The sequence below is a fragment of the Cydia pomonella genome, chromosome 12 (genome assembly GCF_033807575.1).
Source record: "Cydia pomonella isolate Wapato2018A chromosome 12, ilCydPomo1, whole genome shotgun sequence".
NCBI classification, from domain to species: Eukaryota; Metazoa; Arthropoda; class Insecta; order Lepidoptera; family Tortricidae; genus Cydia; species Cydia pomonella.
The window spans coordinates 5,234,993-5,251,550 of NC_084714.1; the positions used below are offsets into that span (position 1 = coordinate 5,234,993).

General features: G+C 36.0%; 3 protein-coding genes across 6 annotated transcripts; 2 read left to right on the top strand and 1 right to left on the bottom strand.

Moving 5' to 3' along the window:
* Positions 1 to 26: 26 nt before the first annotated feature.
* Positions 27 to 3,784, top strand: LOC133523323 (pancreatic lipase-related protein 2-like). The gene is made up of 3 exons (XM_061858837.1): positions 27 to 329; positions 660 to 948; positions 1,141 to 3,784. The coding sequence occupies exons 1-3, from the start codon at positions 206 to 208 to the stop codon at positions 1,835 to 1,837; spliced, it is 1,110 nt and encodes a 369-aa protein (XP_061714821.1). The 5' UTR covers positions 27 to 205; the 3' UTR covers positions 1,838 to 3,784.
* Positions 3,785 to 4,393: 609 nt separating this feature from the next.
* LOC133523319 (lipase member H-like) lies at positions 4,394 to 8,517 on the top strand. Of its 4 annotated transcripts, none has more exons than XM_061858827.1 (4): positions 4,394 to 4,599; positions 4,950 to 5,021; positions 7,077 to 7,368; positions 7,819 to 8,517. In XM_061858827.1, exons 1-4 carry the CDS (start codon positions 4,521 to 4,523, stop codon positions 8,501 to 8,503), a joined length of 1,128 nt encoding a protein of 375 aa, XP_061714811.1. In that variant the 5' UTR covers positions 4,394 to 4,520; the 3' UTR covers positions 8,504 to 8,517. The 4 variants fall into 4 exon arrangements, with proteins under 4 accessions (XP_061714811.1, XP_061714813.1, XP_061714812.1 ...); XM_061858829.1 differs by having other exon boundaries at positions 4,532 to 4,550; XM_061858828.1 differs by lacking the exons at positions 4,394 to 4,599; positions 4,950 to 5,021 and adding an exon at positions 5,845 to 6,019.
* A 2,188-nt stretch (positions 8,518 to 10,705) lies between these two features.
* LOC133523327 (phospholipase A1 member A-like) lies at positions 10,706 to 15,643 on the bottom strand. The gene is made up of 3 exons (XM_061858841.1): positions 15,359 to 15,643; positions 13,427 to 13,727; positions 10,706 to 12,822 (listed from the first exon to the last, which is right to left on the bottom strand). The coding sequence occupies exons 1-3, from the start codon at positions 15,477 to 15,479 to the stop codon at positions 12,147 to 12,149; spliced, it is 1,098 nt and encodes a 365-aa protein (XP_061714825.1). The 5' UTR covers positions 15,480 to 15,643; the 3' UTR covers positions 10,706 to 12,146.
* Between the last annotated feature and the right edge of the window lie 915 nt (positions 15,644 to 16,558).

A 16,558-nucleotide genomic window follows, 5' to 3' on the forward strand; every position in this document is an offset into this window, starting at 1 on the left:
TAACAAAAATTCTATCGATACGTCTTGATCTCTTCACTGTTTGTGTTTTGCCCTTAAAATTTTAAAAGTATGTGTATAAATTAATACACCGCAATATGTATATTGACTATCTAGTTTTGTACCTTTAACACGTTACCGCAGCAATGTATTAAAGGATAGATAATTCCGACACATTTCGATATATTTAAAAAATCCTAAAGTGATCATGCAATTTTATAGAACGTGTTTATGTGCATATTTTGCAGTATGTCTGTTAGTTTCAGTGACTGCGGTGGATTTTACTCAATCCCTGAATGGATATCATAGTCCTGATGGATTCATTAAATTCTGTAAGTAACTACTTCACTGTGCTATGCCATGTCCAATATAGCGAGTTTGAGTTAAATACCTTACTTTTTTAATAACAGATACTTCCTTGTACCTACTGTTGCTTTTTAATTATATGGTGGTGATGATAATGATAGTGTTACTCAGTGCGTATACAATGTAGATATACTTACTTGGGCACTTTGACCCTTAGGAACAATTGTTTGTTTATAGTATGTAATTAAAAAAAAGTTTACAGACAACTTTATTGTGGAATATTGCTAAGCAGTTTTTAATTTTAGTTTTCCACTTTAGCGTTCAAATCTTAATTTACAAATGTTATTTTATTTTAGGTGACCAGTATTGGGACCCGGCTAAAATTACACCACAAAGTCTACAAAAACTGTATCTGTCGGTCCTAGAAAACAATGGACAAGTAACAGCATATAATTACTATAACGTGAAAAAGCTGATCCAAAACCCAAGCTTCGATAAAAAGAAGAAAACCTTTATATGGGTTGGATCGTACTTGGATTTCAGCTCTTTGACTCTCGGCGAAGCAATGGGTAGACAGTATAAAAAGAGAGGCTATAATGCAATTTTCCTGCATTTTTTGGAAGGTCATTGGAGGAATTTGTTAACGTAAGTTTTTCCATATTCATTCATATTAAAATCTTAAAACCTTGCCTGTACAATAGTTGACAATGGATACTTACTTGCATTATAAATACAATTTATTACAGGCATAATTATACGTTGCAACCTCTGTCTCTCATTTAGCCCATGTTTACAACCTACATTTATATTACATTATTCATGATTATCTCATTTCAGTTCCTCTACTGCTCGCGTATTGCCTCATATAGGCAAATATGCAGGTCAAATGCTGGCTAACCTAACAGCAGTTGGTCTGGATCCAAAGAAGTTCCACCTAGTCGGTTACGGCACGGGCGGGCAACTCATGAGCTTCGTAGCAAAGAGATATCGAGAATACACCGGTAGAAACATTTCGATGCTCGTGGGTCTTGATCCTGCAGGACCATGCTTCAGAACCAAAGGACCAGATGGAAGACTGGACCCATCTGATGCAGATTTCGTCCTCAGCATTGCTACAAACATGGATGCTCACGGCATAGCGACTCCTGTCGGACATGCGACTTTTTACGTCAACGGAGGAGAATACCAACACTTTGACTTATGGATGTTACCGTGTGATCTTGTCTGTAGTCACGTCAGATCAGTAATCTACTGGACAACGATGTTAATGAATCCTGGTAACAGATATATAGGGATTAAATGTGACTCCATACAGCAGGCGAGGGAACATAAGTGCTATGATAGAGTGCCTTTGGAAACGAACACTATGGACTTAAAGGTTGACAAGACTAAGCCTGGTATTTATTATGTAGCTACTTTACATAGATATCCGTACGCAATAGGAAAAGAAGGCTTAAGAAGAGAGGATAGTCCTATGTATAGAACACACAACATGATTAATGGTGCTGATGTTATGAGAGTTGATGGATTATGATACAGGCCTAATATGGTAGTTATTTCAACGTGTATACAAAAATGTACAAGAAATAATGAATAATCAACAATTAACTGAATAAAGTAAGAATGCTTAGTACAAAATCTTAATTTAAAGCTATCACCCATGACGTAAGAATATTTTTCATACTGTTGGGTAAAATAAAATAAAAAATCTGTATTTAATGGAATATTTTATTCTTCATTTCCTAATTTTATAAGTCAAAGAAACTGGATGCAATCGGTGGATCTGGAGAGACTTGAGTGGATTATTTTTTAATTATATATGTTTTAATTCTTCGTTATTTGTATGACTTTTCCTTTGTCATTCATTTTTATATATTTATTTGTTATTTATATATTGTTTATATATAGTAATAAATGTAGTATACCTATATATATTAAATATTTGTAGTATATGTATTTTATTTTAGTATTTTATTTTATTTTTGCACCACCCGTTACCTTGATTACGTTCGCCATTTCTCTATCTGAAGGTTGTCTGTAAGAGATCGCTGTTTAGCGATAAGTCCGCCTGTTGTTACCTACATATTTATACCTTTACATACTTTGTACCATTTTTATTTTGTAGTGTGCAATAAAGCATTTTATTATTATTATTATTATTTGCCAAAGCCTAAAATAGTCTTGTATATTTTCCTACTCGTAAGTCGAGGTTTCAAAAAATCTAAATATGATTACAAAATACCTGTCTCTAGATACTTTACAAAATTACGTCAAAGGTAGTTGACCTTCCTAAACACCTATTTACTGAAGTGTCAAACAAGACGATTTAAGGTCAAAAATTGCTTAGGAAAAACAAATTTTCGATGCATTTTCAACCAGATAATAATATTATGAATAAAATATATTTTGTGAAAGTAGAAAAAACTCATGACTAAAGCTTCACCAGTGAGTTTTGTCACAAGTTATTATTTGTTATTCTTTATATGGCAACTTTTTTCATATCAAATAAGCTTTCATTTAATTTTATATTATTTTTATTGCCAGGTCAGGCTTGTACTGAAATTACTGCATATTTGTGACACGACTCGCTAGCCAGAGTCTAGGGCTGCCTGCTAAATATAATATATTATGTAGTACAGTCACGACTAAAAATATCGATACGAACAAGGTCCCAAAACTATGTATACACGACCTTGTCCATATATTAAGGGATGTATTTAGCCACTTTCTCGTCCGTATCTACATTTGCAGACGTAACCCTACATACAATTTAATTTTAATTGATGACAGTTTTTTTTTATTAATTAGATTATAAGAATGTAAGGAAAAATCAACGCAGTATTCTTTGTGCAGGCACATACAAATAAACTATTAGTAACTTATTTATACGTCCTGCCATTAGACAATAGTAAAAATAAGAGATCTGAAAAAATACCAATTTTAAAATAGTGACATATGTTGACAATAAAACAAAGTAACATTTTATGTAAGAGGACACATACCCAAGTGCGGGGACGAAAGCGATAAGAAGAAAAAATATCGATATCGATATAAAAATACCTACATCAAAATAAATGTAAGTAGACTCAGACAACTATTTATTATATTATTAGAAACTGTTACAATATTTTAATAGAAACACAGTGACTAGAGCAAAGTATGCTGGTGTCAAAAAAAAAACGTGTTGCTACTAAAGTTATAAGTAGTTAAATTCGACATTGTTGTAATAGTTGTTATAAAAATACATTAAGTACCAATATTTGTAGTATGGAATCGCTTTACTTCTAATAATACCTACCTAATTAATATCGGTCGTAGACTGTAATCTGAGTATTTAAATAAATGTTGTATTCAAAAGTTCTGTTTTTATTGGCTCAGGTGTGCAAAAGAGTATATATTGTACTATTCTGTAATGTATTATTAAACGTGCAAATGTATTTTATTGTGCATTATTATCTGTGATTGATAAAATATTGTATATTTATAAAAAGAACAATTTATAATCATACGTGTACTATTAAGCGATTTAGCAAAATATTTTATCGACAAAATTATATCGATGTTACTGTCAACATCTAGACCTATTCAAGATTAATTAATATTATTTATTTTCTCTTTATTCAAAAAAAGAGCAAAAAACATATGTTTTAAGTTTTATATAAAAATTAATTAATAGTCTGATTATTTTGATTGAAATTACATCGGTATACTTTTGTTATTTATTATCAAACATGATATCGAACCACTTTACAGTAATCAAGGATTGTTCAGTGAGCACATGTATAAATATTTATCGACATCCCTATCCCTATCCCTAGAACGTGCCCCGAGTTAACTCGAATATTTAAACGGTGTTTAGCATAGGACCTAAGAAGTATAATGAGATAACTAATAAGCAAAACCCGTCGAGGTTAGGTAAGCGTAGCTGAGTTGTAAGCAGTTGTTACTTTTATAGTACTAAATAAAGTTTTTTTTTTTTTCAATATATTAACCATACAAAAAAATTTGGGCCACAATGTAAAGCAACCCAAGATACGTGATACGAGCGAGTTATATATATAGTCCCACCTATCTTCAATAGTAATTTGCCTATTAAGATAGGTTCGAGGTCGGCATTTAGGTGTAATCAATTGTGACAATGGTTATACCTTATCTGGTGTATATAACTATCCTAAAGTGATGAAGTGTGGCGAACACAATAGCACTACTCTAGCGACATGTCGCAAAGTTTTAAATTTTTTGAAAAAGTAAGTATCGATATTTTCCATCCCAACACTAAAGGGTCTAAACTCAAAGGTAGGTATAAAACTTTTAATTTGTCCTTAGAATTTGACCGATTTTATAAAATAATAGCGTCTAGAGCATACATTATGACTCAAAGTTGCGTTGTCTTTGCGCTTGTTAACATCTAAAATATTTATTTCAATAACAAAAAAAAACTAACATTTCATTGTGACTACATTTTTTTTAGTTATTGAGTATCAAGTCAAAGTGTGTAAAGATTTAACTATAAACAACGAAACTGTCCACTTTTATTGTTCATAAGTGCATAATTAACTAACAATAATTTTTGCCTGATACTCAAAATTACACAATGGATTTTTGGAAATGGTTAATAGCAACTTGTTTTGTAATATTCTCGTTAGATTCAGTGAACACAATAGAGTACATTGGAGCAAAAGGCGGAGCACCGAATCCTAATGCGTTTGTTAAATATTGTAAGTATTTATTTAAGTTTTTTCGGTATTGATGGCAAATAGTACAGTCAGGATTAGTACGTAAACTACTATAAGTAGGCCAATCAAATTAGATTATTTCAAAGAATTAATTCCCAACAAGTTGAAAATCATTTTAATACCTTTTGTTCGTAAATGCGTGTAATCCGAGTTTGCGCAATCCCAGGAGGTGTGCATTTTTTGCTCTTTTTCAGATTTTATTGTAGATCGAAAACGGTACGTCTGACGGTGAATTCGTTCTAATAATGATAGAAATTTATATCCGAGGATCCGAAAGGTACCTTAATATGAATTCGTAGTTAACGTTTTAAAAACTGGCCGCCATTTTAAATTTATTTATTTTTGGTATGATGATGTTAAAAATCCGAAAACGCCGTTTCACTAGTGTCTGATCCACCTTGCTGGTAGTCTTCTTCTTCTTCCTCGCGTTGTCCCTGAATTTTGCCACGGCTCATGGGAGCCTGGGGTCCGCTTGGCAACTAATCCCGAGAATTGGTGTAGGCACAAGTTTTTAAGAAAGCGACTGCCATCCGACCTTCCAACCCAGAGGGTAAACTAGGCCTTATTGGGATAAGTCCGGTTTCCTCACGATGTTTTCCTTCACCGAAAAGCGACTGGTAAATATCAAATGATACCTGGCATATAAGTTCCGAAAAACTCATTGGTACGAGCCGGGGTTTGAACCCGCGACCTCCGGATTGCAAGTCGCATGCTCTTACCGCTAGGCCACCAGCGCTTCTTCCACCTTGCTGGTAATGCTATTGTAATTTATAGTGGGTTCCTTCTACATCGAGTTCTTTGGCAATCCAAGATGTAGTGTCTGCTGTCACTATATCTATGCCTAGATATAGTGACAGCTGTGCCGCTGTCTCGAGCACGCGGATGTGGGTAGACAGTCCGATGACAGTTACAGTTACGGATGGACGTCAGCCGAACATTGGTGTGGTATCGAGCCAGTGAATGTAATATATTGTGGTTTAGTGAGTACTACACAAGGTATCTCTTAAGACTCTCAAAACAGAACTCATTCATACCCCCTGGGATTTCGCAAACTTAGATTACACGCATTTAGGATCAAATAAAGGTATTAAAACGATTTCTAGTTTGCTGGGAATTAATTACTCAAAACGCTTTTTATGGATCTAATTTGATTGGCCTACTAGTAGACCATTCTCTAATTAAAAAATCTGTATAAAAAACAGATATTATGCCTATATATGGCTGCTTTTGCACAGAGGCGGAGATGAGCGAAGTTGAGACGCGCTCCCTGATATGATTCCCGCACTCTCCTCTCATCTCTACCTCAGCTTATGTAAATAGTTAGGATCCTTTTTAAGGCTGCGTTTTTACAAACGCATTCCATCAGAGATTGCGAGGCTGTGTAGGGAAGGGACGGTATGTAACGGGCCCTTTTCAAATAAGCGAGCGGCACGCAGTGAAGCGGGAGCAGAGTTTTTTAATGTTTTTGCTGGCGTCCGTGCCTCGCCACGCATTCCTAGTTCACGTCCTTCACTTGTTTTGTATTTACGAAGACCTTGCTCGCTCTCTTTCCACTAGAGCTGCGCAGAGCGACGATAGGTAATTGAAGTGTTCCTATTGGTTTATAAAAACACATCCTTCGCTACCCATCCTCACACAACTCTTGTGAAACGCAGCTTAATACGAACTGATCAACTGATCTGTTGATGCTGACTGTAGTCTGGACAGGCCAAGTCCAGGGAATGTTGACAGCCCCTTTTATTTATTTATTAAACTTTTATTGCAACCATTGGGCCAAACATAAACTTACAATTAGTGCGGAAAAGAAAATCAGTACAGAAAGTCACTATCTAAACACTTCTATTATCAATAAACATACATACATATTTATTATGCTTTTACTTGTACCGATGTCAGCGATAAAGAAGCGAAAAGGATCAGCGATTTTACAATTGAACGTTATAAAGAGCAGTAAAGTGACAAATTATAATTCTCAAAAATCCAAAATGTAAAGTCAGTTAACATGATACCTATTTATACAAATGTCCGGTTTTCCAGGTGGAATGTCCACGGAACCCACAAAAGTTACTCCAAGGAGCCTAAGAAAACTATACCTGTCCGTCATGGGCAAGGATAACGTCGTCACGCCCTACAACTACTACAATGTCACAGACATGCTCGAACACCCCGACATAGACTTCACGAATAAGAAGACGTATGTTTACGTCGGGTCGTATATGGACCCTACTACTCATCCTTTCGGAGAAACGATGTCGAAGCTTTATGTTTCTTTGGGCTATAATGCGCTGATTTTGAATTATATGGATATACATTGGAAGAATTTTCCATTGTAAGTATAATACTTTTTCTGCGCGGAATGATGATGATTGAAAAAACAATTTTAAGTCCTTCCCCAGCCTTCAAACTAAGTTCGTACTAAATTTTATCTAAATCGGAGCAGTGGTTTAAATGGGGGCATGATATATATATGTTTTTATTATAGTACGGATACACACAAAACATATTGAAAACGTAGTTAAAAGCCATAAAGCATAGATTCCAGGACATAGTGTAAACGCTTCCAAGCATTCTTGGCAATAGGAACGAAAATTGAATCCTTAGTAGTTTTTATTTTAATCTTGTACAGTTGATAATGTACATCTAGTTGGTCCACTCATGTTCACAAATATCTAAAATAGGCTATTACCTACTTAACTAGTGCGCTTTATCCAGTTTATCCGTTGGCCAGTTATTCGATTTATTAGTCACAGTTTGTAATAAAATACTTATATTTTCACAGTCCTGTCGCCGCAAAGCTTATGCGTCAAGTCAGCAAATACGCCAGTGAAATGCTGACCAACCTAACCGCTGTCGGCCTGGACCCAAAAAGACTAGAACTAGTTGGCTGGGGCTTTGGCGCGCAGACCATGAGCTTCGTCGCTAAGGACTATCGGGAAATCACCGGGAAAAACATATCTATGCTCATCGCTTTAGACCCAGCTGGGCCCTGCTTTCGAACGCTAGGACCAGCGGATAGATTAGACCCATCTGATGCAGATTTCGTTCTAAGCATAGTTACAAACATGGACGGCCAAGGAATAGCCACTCCTCTTGGTCATGTGACGTTTTACCTCAACGGCGGAGAATACCAGCCTGGTGAAATCTGGTTTGTACCCTGCGACGTCGTTTGCAGTCATGTAAAAGCATACTTCCTCTGGTTAGCTGCTTTACTCAACCCAAAGATATTCATTGGCATGAAATGTGATACCATACAGCAGGCGAGACAGCATGAGTGCTACGATAGAAAACCTATGGTCACAAATACGATGGATATGAAAATAAATAAGAAGAAAACGGGGATATTTTATGTGGCGACGGGTAATAGATATCCGTACGCTATGGGGAAAAGGGGTTTGAAGAAAGAAGAAAATCTAGTTATGAGTCAGCTTTCGATGCTTAATGAAGAAGATGTTTTAACAATATAGATTTCAGAATAAAAGCTTTGTTTTTATACCCCAGATAATAAAATTACAGTTCGATTGACGTGTACTATCTAATCCAATTGTAGAAAATTCGTTTCTGATCGGGGGTCTATTGGTAAAAAAGCCTACTACGAGGGTTCGAAAATACGACGAATCGTGCCGAGAAAAGATAGCCTTTTGCCTCGTCTTGGCGGGGGCACGGCCGTGCCCCCAGATTGAATCTTAAATATAGTATGAAAATAGTACAATATTCGTTTAGTACATCGATGAACGATTTTCATCTTGGCTAGCCCCCCCTGATGGCTTGGAAGTACTTAAATACATATACTTACTTTACACTTAGGTACTCACCAACCTTTCACCGAAAGTGCAATTGGCCACTTGCACGTACGGTTACCAGAGTCTAGGGGCTAGGGAACTTACACTAGGGTGTAAGTTTATTCGATAGCGTGACGTGACGTACGCATTTGCGTTAAGTGTCATTTTGTATGGGATTTAGAAACAGCGTGCCAAGCGGGACGTTTTGGAAACTCAAAATCCCATACAAAATGACCCTTAACGTAAACACGTACGTCACGTTTTGCTTTCGAATAAATTTACAGTGTAAATTTATTCGATTTCGAAATGATAATCCCTATACATAAAGCCCGCTTTATGTGTATTAGGGGAAACTTTCCTAAACCGTACTTGTTCCTAAATCCTACCCTATCAAGTTCTCGTTTCGTGAAACTGCCGTGGCGATGCGAGTGCTAGAAAATGGAACTACTAATTCGCCATGTTATGTGACCCGAGCAACGATTCCACGCTCTTTTAAAAAATATTCAAAAAGTAAGTATTTTACTGTTTAAGTTAGACCAAGCTAAGCTGGCAGCGATTTTGATAGCCCAGACTGTGCAAGGGTTATTTACGAGTAGAAGTTTGACGTTTAAAATAACACTTGCACAGCCTAGGCTATCAAATTGCTGCCATCTTAGTTTGGTCTAACTGTACGAGTATTTTTTCCGTTGTTTCTCAAAGTTTTCAATGTTCTTCATGGCAAGGTATGTGACTTAAAAGTTTCTTGCTTAATTCTATACTTATTTAAGTTTTACATTACTAGACGTCCAGCATGGCAGCTATTTTGTTATACGGCAAATTTGAAATCGTTAGTTTCCTTGTGCCTGATCCGTACTCCTCACTTTGTCCTATTTCGTACTAGAAGACATGATACACATGAGACACAGTGTGAAACCTGGATTAACGAACTTTGTGCTGGAGTTGACAAAAATGCTCGTAATTGTATTTGTGATAATTACTAAGAATTATAAAACATAGTTAGATATGCTATCCATCACCCCCCCCCCCCCCCCCTTCTGGAGACAACGAGGAATACATCCATACCAGTTTTAGGTACCTATTTAGAAGAGATGATTGAAACGACTTTTGGTCAATCTGTCTATACCGGGTGTTTCCTCTAACTGACCAACATATGATTAAGAACTTTGAAAAATAACTTATGTTTCGATTTTTATTACACATTGAAGTTAATTCTAAGACGCAATGTATTGCGTATTTTGTTATGTTTAAAAGGTAACAAACAACGTCAAACACACTGATGTCAGCGTACATTGAAAATAATATTGAATTTGTATGAAAAAGTTAAAATTTAAAGATTTCATCATTTTTAAAAGTTGTTAATCTAAAGTTATATCGTTTTAGGAGTACTATATATGGTTTAATTATTTACTCATGTTACAGGAAACACCCGGTAGATTATACATATATCGCTAAGTACCTACTGTGGGATTTATTAAAATTGTGTAATAATATCCGATATAAGTAATGTTTATTAACGGCCCGATTCGAAGAAAGATTAAGACACGTTTAAGATCTTGGAAAGATCTTTAAAACATCCATAACTAAACAACATGTCAAAATTGACGTTTATAAGATCTATCTACGATATTTCTAACGTCAAAGTGACATTGGTTGCCCGAATCGAGCTGCTTCTGTCAATAAGAAAGGAAAAAGTTATAAAGTAAAGGAAATAGGAAAAGGAAAGGTTGCCAGAGCTCAACTAGGGGGGGCGGGTTTAGGGTCGGCAACGCGCATGTAACTCCTCTGGAGTTGCAGGCGTACATAGGCTACGGAGACTGCTTACCATCAGGCGGGCCGTATGCTTGTTTGCCTCCGACGTAGTATAAAAAAATAATAATAATAATACGACATATGTGACGTTATCTATGAAAAGGGACCTTATTGTCGATGGCGCTTCGGCCGTCATAAACGATGCTCCGATACAAATACGAGTACAACGCTGCGCGACGCAGTGCGGCGTAAGCGCCATCGACAATAAGGTCCCTTTTCATAGATAATGTCACATATATACGATATCTAAATGAGAACTTATCTAAACCAGAACTTATCGTTATCGTATCTCATTCTTCGAATCGGGCCGTAAGTCTTTTCATACCATAAAAAATGCTGTTATATTGCACATTACTGTAGGTATGTAAATTACTTTTTAAACGTATTACGTTCGTCTTTGACCTCAAACATTGACGTTAATCGCAAGAGACCTGGCGTGTGTAAACCTAGGCTAAACATGTATACATTGTCTGGAAAAAAAACATAATATGTATCTAATTGTCTGATGTTTAAAGGTCACTGTAAGCCTATCACACCGAGACGGATCCGTATTAAGTACACACTTGTGTGAGCGAGACATAATAGGTAGTCACGTACTCGTCGATGTTACCTTATGGGGGAAGGACACACACATGCATCGGTAATAGTTGCATACATATACAACAGAGGGCCTACCGCGAACCCCGTTCGACGTTTTGCTTCTCTGTCGCACTTGTAAATTCTTACGTAAGTGTGACAGGGAGACAACACGTTCGCGGTTCGCGGTAGGCCCTCAGGTTAGTTATCTCTGCAGCTGACTGTACATAGCCTGCTTTAACCTTAATCCTTGCTTTTTTTTTAATCTGTTTAGGTTTTTTTAAACAATTAAAAGCACATATAAACACATTGCAAAAAACCTAACCTAGTGTGCCGCCAGCAGCGGGGTAGGGCCCAAGCTGCCAGTGGTCAGGGCCGCAGACAAAAGGACTGACTATCCGCGCCGTGTCCAACATCATCGCCTTCTGAATCTGATCCTTGATCCAATCACGTAGCGAGAGTCTCTCAAGATGTTGGTCGAATCATTGTTTTTATTATACAGGGTATTACCATTTTTTCTGAATGAATAAAATTAAGCACACGTTTTCTTTTTTACACATTCTTTTTATGATTTATTGTTATTTTGTTTTAATAAGCTTAAATAAAATTGTGTCTTATCTTGAGACTGTCACGTGGAACCGCGCCGGGTGTTGTCTGTTCTTAACCGCTTAAGAACAGGAGTTGGCTGCTGGAGCCAACTGGGGTTGGGGCTGGAGCTCCTCTCCTGCCTGTAACTGCGGGCACCCAGACCAGACCATCAACCACATCACTCTGGAGTGCCCCCTTACTAGATACACAGGCCATGTAGATGATTTTAAGATCCTATCAGAAGAAGCGGTCGCGTACCTAGGAAGGGCGAAATTCTAATTATAAGTTTATCTATGTACTTAATCCAGTGACATACATATGCCATACGATAAATAAATAACTGTCACGTGTATCTTCAGACCCGCAGTACGTCAACAGCATTAAGGTGACTTATGTGGTTCAAAATTTCTGCACCGCTCCTCTTCAAGCCTTTCTTACCCAAATAATACGGATATCGAGTATTCGTTGCCAAGTAATAAATACCCGGCTTATTTTTATCCGTATATAAATCCAGAGTATTTGTCTTGAGGTTACTCTCAAAACAGTTGTGGTCTCTCGCTTGTTGTTGAGAATCACATTGCACCATGATGAACTTGCCAGGGTTGTCCAACGCCGAAATCCATATAAAGAACGCTTGCAAGTGACTGCACACATTATCGCACATATACATCGACACGAAGCCAGGCTGGTACTCCCCTCCGTTCACATAGACTGATACATGACCATGTGGTATGCTTGAGCCATATCCTCCACTATTCGTTGCAACATGAAGGACAAAATCGGCATCGGACGGATCTAATCTATCCTCTGGTCCAAGGTGTCTGACGCAGGGTCCAGTAGGGTCGAGAGCGGTGAGCTTTGAGATGTTTCTACCAGTCATTTGTTGGAAGTTCTTGGCTACGAAGGCCATGGACACGCCACCAAGGCTGAGGCCAATCAGCTCCAGCTTTTTCGGCTCGAGACCGACCGTAGTCAGGTTGGCTAGCAATGCGGCGACGTGCTTGCCGACAGGACGCATCAAGCGTGCAACGCTAAAATCGTAATGACAATTAAACTACCTATGCTATCAAATCAGTTTACTTGTAATTTAACGAGTCGGTGAATGTAGGGATAGAGAATTCCTCGCACAACGTATCAGCATTGCGGTAAAACGAGGAAATTCCGCCAACATCCGTTGTACAACGCCTCAAGGGTTTATTTTAGTATAAGCTAGATATTAATAATAATACCTCTGTATATATATTTATGAAACAATGTTTTTAATAAATTAGAGAAGACAATGAGTTAGAAAAACTTCATAATAGAGCTACTGTTGCTTTAAAAATGGATCAATAAAAGTCGCAATGGACAAGATAGGATGTAAATCTAGAGCAAGGATGTCGCAAGGATCTAGGATAGTGGCTATGAGAAATCTATACTTGATGATTTAATAATGTAACGAGAGTTAAAGTATTCCGGTCGATTGAGCATTGACCATACCATCTAGTCGAGTAAGTAATAAGACATAATATGTTCATATTTATCAAAGAGAATTTGAATTGAATGTATTGTTAACCAATGTCCAGAGATGGACGGATCAAAAGCTGTCGTAAAGATAAAAGGTGATGTCTGTCCAAATAGTATTTTAATACTTACACGGGGAATATGTTTGTGGTGAAGTGCACATATTCTAAAATTAACACGTTGTACCCCAACCTCTTATACTGCATCATCAAAATCCTTCCAACAGGCAACGCAGTATATTCAAAATATCCAGGACAATACACAATCGTCTTTCGTCTGAGGTCTATATTAGGGTCCTTGACCAGGGTTCTTATGTTGCGGTAGTTGTAAGAAGTCCATTTGGAGAATAAAATCGGACCGCCATCGAAAACTGCGATTTTTATTTTACCCAAATTTTTTGGTTTGATATCGGCGGGCTTTCCTACACCAGGACCTGTGGAAAAAATGTTGAAAATCTACAATGGATAATTTACATTATACTCTGTGTTTCATATCATGCAAAAACGCGAAACAAATTATGGGGAGGGATGCAGCACAGATCCACACACTTATAGAATTAAACTACAATGCAATTATTGTAATTAAACCAAAAATCTCAAGGAAAACTTGTGCCAACCCAAGAATGACTCTTTCTACTTTAAGATTTTTGTGAAAATATATCCGTATATTACCCTGATACCCTACAAAATATATCAACGACATAATTTTCTTGATATTTTTCGTGAATTCCAAGTAGTAATAAACAAACAAGTGCGAGTCGGACTCGCGCATGAAGGGTTCCGTACAATTTAAGACGTATTAAAAAAAAATCTTCTTACTAGATCTTGTTCAACATTCTACCACTTTGGATTTGGACACACATTTTACCACTTTGGAAGTGTCTCTCGCGCAAACTATTCAGTTTAGAAAAAAATGATATTAGGAACCTAAATATAATTTTTGAAGACCTATCCATAGATACCCCACACGTATATGTTCGACGAAAAATTTTTTTTTTTAATTTTATGACGTATTAAAAAAAACTACTTACTAGATCTCGTTCAAACCAATTTTCAGTGGAAGTTTGCATGGTAATATATATCATATATTTTTATTAGATTTTTTATTCTGTTATTTTAGAAGTTACAGGGGGGGGGGGACACACTTTTTTTCACTTTGGAAGGTTCTCTCGCGCAAACTATTCAGTTTAGAAAAAAATTATATTAGAAACCTTAATATCATTTTTGAAGACCTATCCATAGACACGTATGGGTATGATGAAAAAAAATTTTTTTTTTTAATTTCATGACGTATTAAAAAAATCTACTTACTAGATCTCGTTCAAACCAATTTTCGGTGGAAGTTTACATGAAAATGTATATCATATATTTTTTTTAGATTTTTCATTCTGTTATTTTAGAAGTTACGGGGGGGGGGGGGACACATTTTACCACTTTGGAATTGTCTCTCGCGCAAACTATTCATTTTAGAAAAAAATGATATTAGAAACCTCAATATTATTTTTGAAGACCTAACCATAGATACCCCACACGTATGGGTTTGATGAAAAAAGATTTTTTGAGTTTCAGTTCTAAGTATGGGGACCCCCAAAATTTATTGTTTTTTTTTCTATTTTTGTGTGAAAATCTTAATGCGGTTCATAGACTACATCCACTTACTAAGTTTGAACAGTACAGCTCTTATAGTTTCGGAAAAAAGTGGCTGTGACAGAATCGGACAGACAGACGGACATGACGAATCTATAAGGGTTCCGTTTTTTGCCATTTGGCTACGGAACCCTAAAAAGGAAATTAGTTATTAATGTTAAAGGAAATCTGTGTAATTCTTTTACTTATAGGAAACATCACCACAGCCTGTCATTATCATATCAACTGTTAAAGCATTTTTTTCTGAATAAGAGTACTTCGAGTATTCATAAGGATTTGTCTTTTTCTGTTCTTAACCTTTTGTCCAAACATTTTCTGAGAGTTATCTACTCATTTTTATTTTCCAAAATAAAAGAAGATGGCTGTTAAATGTTTAATAAGTAATAAAGTAGAGAGTAATTTTGTTTTATATACTTACAAATTGGCATGAAATTTTGTGCATAACCCTCATTGGTTTCATTATATTCAACTGTGGTCACCAAAGCACACAACAGCATCACCACTACACATATCACTTTAGTGTCTAAAATCTTCTCCATTTTTTAAACTTGCTTCTTTACTTTATAATTTACACTTAAAACATTATCTACGTGTGACTATGTGAATAATCTTTAAAGAATATGTACTATTATTCTGTGAACTTGTAATATCATTGTACCGGAAATTTTTACTCACTTATAATAGTCAGTTGCCTATGCCGTTTAGAACTCTGACCTTTGGTATATAGTTCATTTTCGATCTGAATATTCAGGTGCTATTGTTTGTATTGTCAAGCGTCATGGAACTATTAACTTACCTTCAGAGATGTGCAGAAGTGTTACAAGAAAGTATTTAACGCTTTGGCCGACAAAGATGTCTGCTGACGCGCGCGACTATAGCCCATTACCAACCTTAGTGCATTACGACTTACGACAAGCGGCTCGATTCGAATAATGAAATACGATAACGATAAGTTCTCATTTACACACACATACTATCTGGGACGATTGATGTTCAAAATGACATTGATATGTCACAGTTTTCAATTGTTTAATTCAATAAAATGTAATGTCCGTATTACAACAACGCTATTTGCAACATTTTATTACTTTTTATAAATATAAAAAATTGTTTTTTTTTTTATAACTATGCCATGTAGTTTCCTTAAACGTACTAGTTTACCCATACCCCGAAGTTAACGGAATCCATTAAAAACACGGTGTATAATGAACCAAGTTTACTTACTGTGAGTTAGACAGCTACAATATATACTGACAATTACTAGGTAATTAAAATCAAAAGTAAAACAATATTACATTTATTTTAGATTAGTCTTATTTAAGTTTTAATTTACTTATGTTTTTTATTAATTCTAATAATTATTTAATAATATATCATAATTGTAATTGTGTCTCTTTTCTTCCATCATTTGAATTATATATTAAACTAAAAAAAAACTCCGCTCCGCATTAAAACTGTCCTTAGAAATGTTTTAACTTTTTAAAACATACATTTTAAATATCCATCGTGTTAATTCTTTTAATTCATAAGTAATTAATATGAATTGTCTGTTTAAAATAATCATACCTGTGCTGCTCTCTCGTGTTCAATAGCGGAACGAAATGGAAATAGAAGTCGG